The sequence below is a fragment of the Bufo bufo genome, chromosome 5 (assembly GCF_905171765.1).
Source record: "Bufo bufo chromosome 5, aBufBuf1.1, whole genome shotgun sequence".
Taxonomy (NCBI): Eukaryota; Metazoa; Chordata; class Amphibia; order Anura; family Bufonidae; genus Bufo; species Bufo bufo.
Genome location: NC_053393.1, coordinates 552,611,689 through 552,624,667, shown reverse-complemented (window position 1 = coordinate 552,624,667; position 12,979 = coordinate 552,611,689). Strand labels below are relative to the sequence as shown.

The following is a 12,979-nucleotide window of genomic DNA, read 5'->3' as shown; positions in this document are numbered from 1 at the left end:
CCACCGGCTCCCTGCACCCAATACGGAGGGAGTCAGGGTCACCTAGAATCAAGCAGAAAAACAAAGAAAGGAAGAGACTTATCTGAGGAATCAGCAGTTGCAGCTTCTAGCAGAGAGCACAATCCAGGAAGTAGTATAAACCACAAAGTGAGGCAGTATGGGAGGGGATATACAGGGAGGCAATCAGTGTGAATAGATGACAGCTGGGAGAAGGAAAAGAGATGAATAAGTGAAAGCAAAACAAAAGAACATTATGCAGTAGGTACAGAAGAACGTCTGTCAGAGCTTCTTAGAGATCTGGCGGTGACACTCACTCCCTATGCTAGGACCAGGGTTGTGTAAACATACCTGCTCTGTTTAAGAACAAATAAAGGACGTGCATATGTTGTGAAAAAATTATGTTAGAGGAATTGTTATTCATGCACTTGCCTTATGCTGTGTGTTCTGGACAGGAAGCTCGATAGTGAATTTAAGAAAAATCGTCAATTAATTCACATAAAAGGTGACACGCAGCTTATGACAAAAGTAAAACACCCAGGATTGCACCATCATCCTGGAATATAAAGAAAGGAGGGGGTAAGGAGAGAACATTTCCTCTAAGACAGGCCAAGATGAGGAGCTGGTGGCTGTCTCTGCTGCTCGTCTCTGCTGTCACATTACACGGCTGTCTCTCTGACACTGCAGAGCCTGAGGTCCAAGATGGAAGATCTATAGGAGACATCATTGACCTTTACAACCAGAAGGAGGGGGTCACATACTTACATAAATTCCTGGACCAGCTGCCCCCTGTTCCAATGGAGGTAAGGCATATGGCAAGGGGGTGCTTCAAAATTTATTTCATGTAAAGCTGGCAATTTAATTCAGATAATTACATATAAAGGTCCTATAAGATCCATTCACAGCAACACTTCTGCTGGTTGCTACTGGCAAGACCTGCTCTGGATGTGGAACTATCCTCCGAGCTCTCACAGTGCACTGCTGTATGATAAGAGGAACTGTGGATGCAGCTGTGGATGTGATTGGAGAATAATTTAGGATCAGTAGACTAAAGATGGCAGGTGAAATTGGTTCTGCATTTATTGCAGACAAATACTTAGAAGTCATGTTCACTCCTGGAAAACAGTGAAATTGTAAACTCTTGAGGCTTCACTGTCGACTTCACCAAACAAAATATATCACAAAAGACGCAGAAGATTTATGTACGTTTTCATCCATCTATTTATCACAGGAAGATGAAAATCCGAATAGAAGAGTATTTATTATTAAAGAGACGGTGTGCCTCAAAACCGAGAATCCTGATTTAGCCCAGTGTGATTTCAAGCCCGACGGAGTGAGTAATTTACATAAACATTGCAAAAAATATCTGAACTGAGTCCTAAATCTGTTATTTTAAGACTACTTCATGCAAAAAAAAAAAAAACTCTATGAGGTGGTGATACTGAGCTGTCAAAAACATAATACTGCCTCCTATGTATAAGAATATAACTACTATATTACTGCTCCTATGTAGAAGAATATAACTACTATAATACTGCTCCTATGTAGAAAAATATATATCTACTATAATACTGCTCCTATGTACAAGAATATAACTACTATAATACTGCTCCTATGTACAAGAATATAACTACTATAATACTGCTCCTATGTACAAGAATATATCTACTATAATACTGCTCCTATGTCCAAGAATATAACTACTATAATACTGCCTCCTATGTACAAGACTATAACTACTATAATACTGCCTCCTATGTACAAGAATATAACTACTATAATACTGCCTCCTATGTACAAGAATATAACTACTATAATACTGCTCCTATGTAGAAAAATATATATCTACTATAATACTGCTCCTATGTACAAGAATATAACTACTATAATACTGCCTCCTATGTACAAGAATATTACTACTATAATACTGCTCCTATGTACAAGAATATAACTACTATAATACTGCTCCTATGTACAAGAATATATCTACTATAATACTGCTCCTATGTCCAAGAATATAACTACTATAATACTGCCTCCTATGTACAAGACTATAACTACTATAATACTGCCTCCTATGTACAAGAATATAACTACTATAATACTGCCTCCTATGTACAAGAATATAACTACTATAATACTGCTCCTATGTACAAGAATATAACTACTATAATACTGCCGCCTATGTACAAGAATATAACTACTATAATACTGCCTCCTATGTACAAGAATATAACTACTATAATACTGCTCCTATGTATAAGAATATAACTACTATAATACTGCCCCTATGTACAAGAATATAACTACTATAATACTGCCTCCTATGTACAAGAATATAACTACTATAATACTGCTCCTATACAAGAATATAACTACTATAATACTGCTCCTATGTACAAGAATATAACTACTATAATACTGCCTCCTATGTACAAGAATATAACTACTATAATACTGCTCCTATGTACAAGAATATAACTACTATAATACTGCTCCTATGTACAAGAATATAACTACTATAATACTGCTCCTATGTATAAGAATATAACTACTATAATACTGCTCCTATGTACAAGAATATAACTACTATAATACTGCTCCTATGTACAAGAATATAACTACTATAATACTGCTCCTATGTACAAGAATATAATACTATAATACTGCCTCCTATGTACAAGAATATAACTACTATAATACTGCCTCCTATATACAAGAATATAACTACTATAATACTGCCTCCTATGTACAAGAATATAACTACTATAATACTGCTCCTATGTACAGGAATATAACTACTATAATACTGCTCCTATGTACAAGAATATAACTACTATAATACTGCCTCCTATGTACAAGACTATAACTACTATAATACTGCTCCTATGTACAAGAATATAACTACTATAATACTGCTCCTATGTACAGGAATATAACTACTATAATACTGCTCCTATGTACAAGAATATAACTACTATAATACTGCCTCCTATGTACAAGAATATAACTACTATAATACTGCTCCTATGTACAAGAATATAACTACTATAATACTGCTCCTATGTACAAGAATATAACTACTATAATACTGCTCCTTTGTGCAAGAATATAACTACTATAATACTGCTCCTATGTACAAGAATATAACTACTATAATACTGCTCCTATGTACAGGAATATAACTACTATAATACTGCTCCTATGTACAGGAATATAACTGCTATAAATATATCAGAATCAGTAATGAATACTGGGGCAGTGATCGGTCCATATATTAGTGACTGTACATGTATATAATCTGCGGTATACACTTACTGTATTTCATGCTTTTCTTTTTATCTCACATGTGGTATATAGTTGTGATGATTAGTGATTCTTCCCTGTAGATGATGACCCTTATGTTTGTGTCCTGCAGGATGTAAAGATCTGTTCTCTGGATTTGGGTGATGAGGATCCCGAGGATATAATGTGCACCAGTCTGAACAAGGTAGGACACTGTACAGATAGCACCTCCCGTCCTGTAATATTATCCTGGCTACTGAGAAGTCCCCCGCATATTTTCTTGTAGATTCAGATCCCCATAAACGGGGTTGTCTCAGCGCAAACATTGGTGGCATATTACTAAGATCCGCCACCAATGTCAGATAGATGTATATCCGCCTCTGGGTCCCGCACCTATCTCTAGAACTGAGCTTTCATAGTGGGCAAGAGCACACTGCACGTACCATATGCACCCACCTTCTTTTCACTCAAGGGAGTGCTGAAAATAGTAGAGCAATGGCACTCTCCTTCACTTTGGGCACTCTGTTCTAGAGATGCCACAGGTTAAGGCAGGGGTGCACCACCAAAGAGGCCAGGTGAGGCGATTGCCTCAGGCGGTAAGACCTAGAGACAAGTGGGGGCTGTAGGAATATCTCTCTATATTCAACTGTATCAAAGTATGCCTTAAATAGTACGGCTTTAGGGGTTGGGCGCGATTTCATTCTTCGCCTCAGGCAGCACAAAAGCTAGGTGCACCCCTGGGTTCGGGTCTTAAAGGTGGGACCCGTGCCTATCTTACATTGGTGGCATATGCGATCAATATGCCACCAATGTTTGAACTGAGACAACCCCTTTAAAGAGACACTTTCATCAGAATGGGGTATGTTTTAAAGTATCACTCATAAAATCCTTTTTATTTTTGGAGAATTTTTGGCTGTTATGTTAAACTGTCTACCGTGCTAAAAGTCCAAATAAAGAAGTTGTTAAGGAGCTAGGACAGGAAATAGAATACTAGAAAGAAATTCAAAACATTATATCAAGAAAACCAAACGATTTTTGTAAAACAATTACATAGAATATTCACATTTAGGCTATTAATATGTGATATGACACTTTTGATGGACATGTGCAACGTGCCGCTCCCCAGGGCCCTATGGCGTCCCAGGTTTAGTGAAATGCCGAGTGGTATGGTGCAGCTTATATGTGTCACGGTGCTCCTACCTGGATACAGCGGGACCCCAGGCTTAGGCTCCAAAGCAAATAAAGGGGAATAGTTGAGTTAGGGGATGAAGAATAACTTAACTCTAGACCATGGTAAACTTTAACAGCAGCTTTTCTTGGGTAAACTTACTGTAATTCCAGACAATATTCAGGCTTTTCTAACATTTAGACTTTCTCTTGGTTCCAGCAGGTTTTAGCATAAACTGGCAGGCAAACTTAGTAACTCTGCTTTATTTCTTTCCCTGCTGGACTGACCGGCTTGCTTAATAACTCTGCTTTCTATCTCTCTGCTGTACTAAAGGTACTTTCAGACTAGCGTTTTTCTTTTCCGCTACTGAATTCGGTCATATGGGCTTAATATTGGAAAAGAACTGATCAGTTTTATCCCCATGCATTCTGAATGGAGAGAAATCCGTTCAGGATGCATCAGGATGGCATCAGTTCAGTTACTGAACAGCGTTTTGGACTGAGGAAATACCGCAGCATGCTGCGGTGTTATCGCCGTCCAAAATTCCGGATCAGTTGCCGGAATGCCGGCATTAATTTACATTGAAATGTATTAGTAAAAGAAATACTGCAATTTCGGATCCGTCCGTAAAATGTGAAAAAAAAAAATAGATCCGGATCCGTCTACAAATGCTGTCCGTTTGCATGCAGATTGCCTGATCCGGCAGGCAGTTCCGGCGACGGAACTGCTTGCCGGATCACTCTGTTGCAAGTGTGAAACTAGCCTAAACTATGCTTGGGTCCAGTTACTGGACTTTTGGTCAGTTTTGGTATCCTTGTATTGGGGTGCCTTGGGCTATTATGGCATGGAATCTTGGTGCTCTACAAGCTACTTCCCTTTGGTGGCTCCTGCTCCAGCCGAAGAACAGTTTCCTTTGGTTGCTATATCTTCCAAACATCTGATTTCATGGCAAGCATAACCAAGCCTGCACTGGCTGTTATAGGCACATCTGGCTGTGACTGTGCCCAGGCTTACACTTCCCTGTCTAGACTAGAACCAGAATAAACTGACACTGCTGCCCCCTCCCTTCTGGTAGGAAGCAGAACTGACCCACTTCTGCCCAAAGTGGAGAGAATGGAATGGTGAGTTCCATTCTATCTAAGTTCTGTCTCTCTCTCTCTCTGCCATATATGCTGCCACCTGCTGGTGAACCAGGCATATTACATGTAAAAACTGTAGCATAACAATCATTTAAATGCAAAATGTAAAGGACCTGGAAAGAAATATACAGGATGACATTTATGTTAGACCATTAGAGACACTAGCAGTGTGTAGGAATGGTAACACCACTCCGGATTGTTACATACCCCCTTACTTAAAACCAAGCCGCCCTCGAGTTGTGATTTGTGTATTCTCCAGGGTTCCCTTTATAAAGTTAGAGTGCTGCTTTAGGCTTTCTGAACTAACACAAGGTAAAGTGGGACCATTAGTATTAGGCATCCTCAGAGGCAGTCCATATGAGTAAGGAAGTAAGGATGCTAACTATCTAGCTAACATTGCAAAGTCCAAAGTCCATTTAAAGTGCATAAGAGGTCACATTGCTGTACCCATCAAAAAGAGTCCATACAATGGGCTAAAGTGCTTGAACATTGCTAAAATTTAAAACTTTGGTGCAAAAAGGTTACAAAAGGTCACATTAGAGGTTACAAAGAGCTCAAGTACACGTTTGAGTCCTTTCTTTGGGTGCTGGCTTGTGACATTACAAAACTGAAACACATAGGTGAGGCCCGCCACTATTGGTCACATAATGTAGCACAACATTATCAATAACAGAAATTTTAATGAGAACCCTTAAGGCAGGTGGGGTTCCCACTAAACCTGAAAAGGGGGAAAAGGTCATTTGGCGCTGACATGTGCAACTTGGAGGCTTTTGAAGATATTGAAGATGGGTGGAGTCCTAACAATCATGTCCATCTGAGTGAGAACCAAACAGGGCAACAAAACAAAACGGATGGGCCAAGGAGTTCTCACCCTTCAAGTTCAGTCCAAGATGTGGCTTTGATTGTCCATTATTGTCCTCTTCCTTACTTCACAGAGGAGCTGTTGAAGCCCATCAGGGGTCGCTCCTGCCCTTTGTAGGCAAGAGTGCAGTGGTGTCGGAGCTCCACTGCCCTCTAGTGGAGGATTCTGGTTTTGACCGGCTGGTAACACTGGCAATAGCTCCGCCACTTCTTGATTTAAGGTGCCAGAACCTTCTGCCGGAGCAGGGGAACTGAAGATCTCCAGCTGCAAGGGCTGCTGCAATTGGACCTCTGCTGGTGGCGTTTGGGACCGGGGGCCTGTTTATGAAGCCGACGCCATCTTCCAAAGGAGCTTATAGTTTACCACCGTAGGGTGATATGAGAAGGCGGTGGTCATCTGGTACTTAAGCTGGAAGGCGGGATTAGGAGGTAGGAATCAGAACCTCCGGCTGGGTCTGAGGCCTTTCTTGGAAATGGAGGGCTCCTTCCGCGGTCTCCTGCAAGCAGCGCACACTTGCTGGAGCTGCTGGATCCTTCGGCCAGTGTTCAGGTACCGGCACGGGGACTAGGGGGTTGTCTAGCAGGGTCACTCTGGTGGGGAATCGTCCCATAGTGGACCCCGTGGGGATATATTCTACCTGGTCCCCTGCATATAAGTTATGTTGGGCCTGGGGGAGATAGGGGCAGTTCACAGATCTGCGGCCAACAAACAGCTCCTCACCGTCTCAGTGTCCGCCAGAAAGCCGTTCCCACTCTCGACAGAAAACCAGACAACGGTGCTCAGGCGGCGCTTCCATTTTGGATCCCCCTGCTGTGGGTGGTCCAGGACTTGGATGACCCATTCCTCAATAACTTTTTTGTAGTCCCACATCATCCGGGCATGGACCACTACTTCAGGTGGAACCTCTGGATTGAATCTTACCGAGCGTAGGATGACTCTGGGCGGTGGAGTGGATGTTCCGGCCTCCTCCGCCGCACCAGCCAGCATGGCAGACACCTCTGCTTATCCAGATGACCGCTTCTCCTTGACAGCCTGTATTTCCGCGAGGGCTGCCTGCGCTTCGTCACCCCACATCATTTCTCCCCAGTTTGGCTAGGGCTGGAATGCCATATCACTTCGTTCTGGCTGGCTGAAACTGGTGCACACACTCTTGTGCCCGTTAATCTGGCAGAAACGCAGCAAAGTCTTTTTTTTAGGGGTTTTGTAAATTCTCTAGGCCTTTAGCAGCAACACGGTACAAAAGTCTATATTCTGTTTGTGACGCCAATTTTGCAATGTGCCACCCCCCAGGGCCCAATCACATCCCAGGTTTAGTAGGAAATGCTGAGTGATATTGTGCTCCTACCTGTATACAGCGGGACTAAGGATTAGGCTCCGAAGCAAATAAAGGGGAATAGTTGAGTTAAGGGATGAAGAATAACTTGAGTCCAGACCTTGGTAAACTTTAACAGCAGCTTTACTTGGATACATTTGATTCCAGACACTATTCAGGCTTTTCTAACATTCAGACTTCCCCATGGTTCCAGCAGGCTTTGGCATAAACTGGCAGGCAAACTTGATAACTCTGCTTTCTCTCTTTCTATGCTGGGCTGATAGGCTGCCTAATAACTCTGCTTTCGTTCTCTCTGCTTTGCTAAACTCTGTTTAGGTCTGGTTACTGGACTTTTGGTCAGTTCTGATATCCTTGAATTGGGGTGCCTTTGGCGGTTATTCTCCTCCTGACACTCAGTAAAATAAATTAGCATGGAGTCCGGGTGCTCTACAAGCTACTTCCCTTTGTTGGCTCCTGCTCTAGCCGAAGAACAATTTCCTTTGGCTGATATATTTTTTGGCAACCGAAGAACACTTTCCTCTGCTTGCTATAACTTCCATACATATGATTTCATGGCAAGCCTAGCCGAACATGCACTGGCTGTTATAGGCACGTCTGGCTGTGACTGTGCCCAGGCTTACACTTCCCTGTGTAGACTAGAACCGGAATAAACTGGAACTGCTGCCCCTCCCTTCAGGTAGAAGGCAGGACTGGCCCTCTTCTGCCCAAAGGGGAAGGAATGGAATGGTGAGTTCCTTTCTATCTAAGTATCTTTCTCTCTCTCTCTGCCATATACGCTGCCACCTGCTGGTGAATCAGGCACATTACATGTAATAACAGTAGTGTAACAATCACATAAATGCACAATGTAAAGGACCTGGAAAGAAGTATTCAGGATGGCATTTATGTTAGCCCATTAGAGACAGTAGCAGGGTGTAGTAATGGTAACACCACTCCGGGGCTTTACTCCTGTCCCTATAACATTCACAAACGTTTGCTGTGGGGAAATCGGAGGACCCAGCAGAAGACACTCCAATGAGATGGTTTCTATCCGCTCCTCCCTCCTCTTCCTCTGTTGTTCAGGATCCAGGATCGGTGACGTACGCTTCACTCCTGCTGCACGATAATACAAGAGCAGGGAGCAGTCTGTGCACAGAGGGGGATAACGTGTCCTATGTAGGCGTAGGGGAGTGGAACATGACTAGTATGCAGGAGAAGAGCTGTGGGGAGACAGGACCCAGGGAATACAGGTATAAAATGGGTAAAGAGAGCAGAAAGGTGAGGAAGATCTGGTGGACACTGCTTTCTGGAATATTCCTTTAAGATTAATAAATCTGTTTACGTTATGTACGATGTGTCTCATGCTTGTTCTGTTCTCTTCCAGGAGGTCCGTGTGAAGCGGTCCAGCAGAAGGAGCCAATGCAGGGGGAGGTCCTGCAGGCCGTGGCTAAGAGGAGGTTATATTAAATAATGAGAGAGAAAAAAAGAAATGAAAAAAAGGAGGTCATACTGTTATTGGCTTTGGCTTACCCGGTAAAAAACAAAACAGACCTAACTACATGTGGGTGTAAAGATCTGCAGTCAACAGTGGAACGAGATCTGAGATTGTGGCTTATGACAAGCACATTACGGTTATAAAGCTTTACTAGTTATTATTATGAGGTGCGAGGTGGCACATTGCGAATCCCTCCTTACTTCTCCTGACCTCTCCCATCTTCACTCTGGTCTGTGGAGGAGAGATGTCAGGAGTTTCAGCTTGCTATGAGATCAGCCATGTTCTGTCTGTGGAACGTTCTGAATGGATACAATGTTACAAATAAACGAAGCAACAAATAACACTGTGTGGTTACTTCCTGGAAAGTCATGGTGAGGATGATGAATGAAGAGGGGAATAATTACGATGGTAAATATAAGGTGTGATGATAAGGAAGATGATGATAAGGTGGATGATGCTGAGGAGGAGGAATGAGATTAATGGAAGAAAAGATGATGGTAAGTGTGTTAGAGGAGAGTGAGGATGATGATAGTAATCAGGATGATTAGGAGAGGGAATTATGCTCATGATGATAACTACAGGTGAGCGAAGTTTTAAAAACATTCGATTTAGATTCTTCGCCAAATTTGATCCAAATTAATTGTGATGAAGCGCTATTTCCTGGCTGCAGAGAGCCGGTATAGTGGTGTAGAACACTGTGCCTTGCAGAAACATGTATAGCGAGTCCTTTCTGGTAGTCAAACAGTTACTGTGCGTCAGTATGACATGCAGATGACAGGCGTCACTCTTAGAATCACTTGACACTTCACTTATTTGGTCAGTTATGAGACAAAAACTGACCAAATTACTCAAGTGTGAACTCAGCCTTACAGGTCAATGTTAGCGTCAAGTTAGTATAAAGAACCGTACAAAGGCCCAAGATCCTGCTATAGAGTGAAAGAGCGCACTCCTTTTACACCGTCGTCAGCTGATTCCACACAGATACAGTGGGATGCTAAAGTTTGGGCAACCTTGTTAATCGTCATGATTTTCCTGTATAAATCATTGGTTGTTACGATAAAAAATGTCAGTTAAATCTATCATATAGGAGACACACACAGTGATATTTGAGAAGTGAAAAGAAGTTTATTTGATTTACAGAAAGTGTGCCATAATTGATTAAACACAATTAGGCAGGTGCATGCATTTGGGCACTGTTGTCACTTTATTGATTCCAAAACCTTTAGAACTAATTATTGGAACTCAAATTGGCTTGGTAAGCTCAGTGACCCCTGACCTACATACACAGGTGAGTCCAATTATGAGAAAGAGTATTTAAGGGGGTCAATTGTAAGTTTCCCTCCTCTTTTAATTTTCTCTGAAGAGTAGCAACATGGGGGTCTCAAAACAACTCAAATGACCTGAAGACAAAGATTGTTCACCATCATGGTTTAGGGGAAGGATACAGAAAGCTGTCTCAGAGATTTCTGTTTCCACAGTTAGGAACATATTGAGGAAATGGAAGACCACAGGCTCAGTTCAAGTTAAGGCTCGAAGTGGCAGACCAAGAAAAATCTCGGATAGACAGAAGCGACGAATGGTGAGAACAGTCAGAGTCAACCCACAGACCAGCACCAAAGACCTACAACATCATCTTGCTGCAGATGGAGTCACTGTGCATCGTTCAACCATTCGGCGCACTTTACACAAGGAGATGCTGTATGCGAGAGCGATGCAGAGGAAGCCTTTTCTCCGCTTGAGGTGGGCTAAAGCACATTTGGACAAGCCAGCTTCATTTTGGAATAAGGTGCTGTGGACTGATGAAACTAAAATTGAGTTATTTGGCCATAACAAGGGGCGTTATGCATGAAGGAAAAAGAACACAGCATTCCAAGAAAAACACCTGCTCCCTACAGTAAACTATGGTGGTGGTTCCATCATGCTGTGGGGCTGTGTGGCCAGGGACTGGGAATCTTGTCAAAGTTGAGGGACGCATGGATTCCACTCAGTATCAGCAGATTCTGGAGACCAATGTCCAGGAATCAGTGACAAAGCTGAAGCTGCGCCGGGGCTGGATCTTTCAACAAGACAACGACCCTAAACACTGCTCAAAATCCACTAAGGCATTTATGCAGAGGAACAAGTACAACGTTCTGGAATGGCCATCTCAGTCCCCAGACCCGAATATAATTGAAAATCTGTGGTGTGACTTAAAGAGGACCTTTCACTAGAATAAAACATCTAAACTAACTATACAGACATGTAGAGCGGCGCCCCGGGATCTCCCTGCACTTACTATTATACCTGGGCGCCGCTCCGTTCTCCCGTTATAGCCTCCGGTATCTTCATAGTTAGGCTCCACCCAGGGGAACCTGCCGGCGTCTCATTCTCCCATGCTGTAGCGCTGGCCAATCGCAGCGCTTTTTTTTCTCTCAGGCTATGAGCGGAGCGCTGCGATTGGCCAGCGCTACAGCATGGGAGAATGAGACGCCGGCAGGTTCCCCTGGGTGGAGCCTAACTATGAAGATACCGGAGGCTATAACGGGAGAACGGAGCGGCGCCCAGGTATAATAGTAAGTGCAGGGAGATCCCTGGGCGCCACTCTACATGTCTGTATAATTAGTTTAGATGCTTTATTCTAGTGAAAGGTCCTCTTTAAATAGAGCTGTCCATGCTCGGAAGCCATCAAACCTGAATGAACTAAAGATGTTTTGTAAAGAGGAATGGTCCAAAATACCTTCAACCAGAATCCAGACTCTCATTGGAACCTACAGGAAGCGTTTAGAGGCTGTAATTTCTGCAAAAGGAGGATCTACTAAATCACTGTGTGTGTCTCCTATATGATATATTTAACTGACATTTTTTATCGTAACAACCAACGGTTTATACAGGAAAATCATGACGATTAACAAGGTTGCCCAAATTTTCGCATCCCACTGTATCTACAGAACCTGTTCTGTTACACGCTGAGACAAGTAGTGACCCCCCCCCGACAGAGTGGAGAAGGTGTCAGCAGTAAGTTTGTGTTGACGTCACTGTTTATTTTTCCCTTCTTCTCATCCATCAGAAAAACAACCCCAAATCAAATCCTGTCTTTTGAGCATCTACCTTCACATGGTCAGCATTTGGTCAGTAATCCATCAGTATTGCTAAGGCCAAAAAAACATAGTGGTCAGTCACAGAGTGGGGAGGGTGGAAACTGCATGAGTGGGGAGGTGGGGGGCAACAACAGTGTCAGTAACAGCACAAGACAGTGGCAGTAGATGATGGAAGCAGAGGCAGCGGGTATGTGGCATCAGGCAGGTGGTGGCCAGAAGAAATGGGTGTGTTTTCACAATGTTTTGGTGTGGCACCCAGAATTATCTAGGCCGATGCATCAGGCACTAGTGTGTGGAAATCCTGGCTGATCTACGCCTAATTCATCTTCACAAAGATTAGTCTCTCAACATTTTGTGTTGAAAGGTGAGTTCTCTTTGGGGTAACTATGCTCCTCGCCGCACTAAACCCCCACTCTGATGCCACACTACTGACCGGGCAGGAAAGCTTGTCCAAGGCAAACTCGGCCAGTTGCGACCACAAATCAAGTTTGGCTGCCCAGTAGATCATGGATGTGGGTGGCAGGGTGCAGTCCAAGTATGCCACCACCTGCTGGTTCAGGTTCTGCTCTATGTCTTGCTGCTGCTGCTGGGTGGTGTCTTCAGTAGGCGGGTGAAGAAAAGTGCTCATTAGAGACTCCAGACTT

At 43.1% G+C, this 12,979-nt stretch overlaps 1 protein-coding gene and 1 long non-coding RNA gene across 2 annotated transcripts in view; both read left to right on the top strand.

Annotated features, from left to right (window-relative positions):
• The first annotated feature begins 579 nt into the window (after nucleotides 1-579).
• Nucleotides 580-12,979, top strand: part of LOC121000826 (cathelicidin-6-like) — a 103,054-nt gene continuing 90,654 nt past the window's right edge. Inside the window, exon 1 of the mRNA XM_040431504.1 lies at nucleotides 580-800. Within this exon, the coding sequence (XP_040287438.1) occupies nucleotides 612-800 (189 nt within the window). The 5' untranslated portion in view covers nucleotides 580-611. The remainder of the gene's footprint in view (nucleotides 801-12,979) is intronic.
• LOC121000828 lies at nucleotides 1,249-9,599 on the top strand. Its single transcript, XR_005778910.1, has 4 exons — nucleotides 1,249-1,330; nucleotides 3,416-3,487; nucleotides 9,148-9,220; nucleotides 9,267-9,599. It is a non-coding gene; the product is annotated as an uncharacterized LOC121000828 (long non-coding RNA).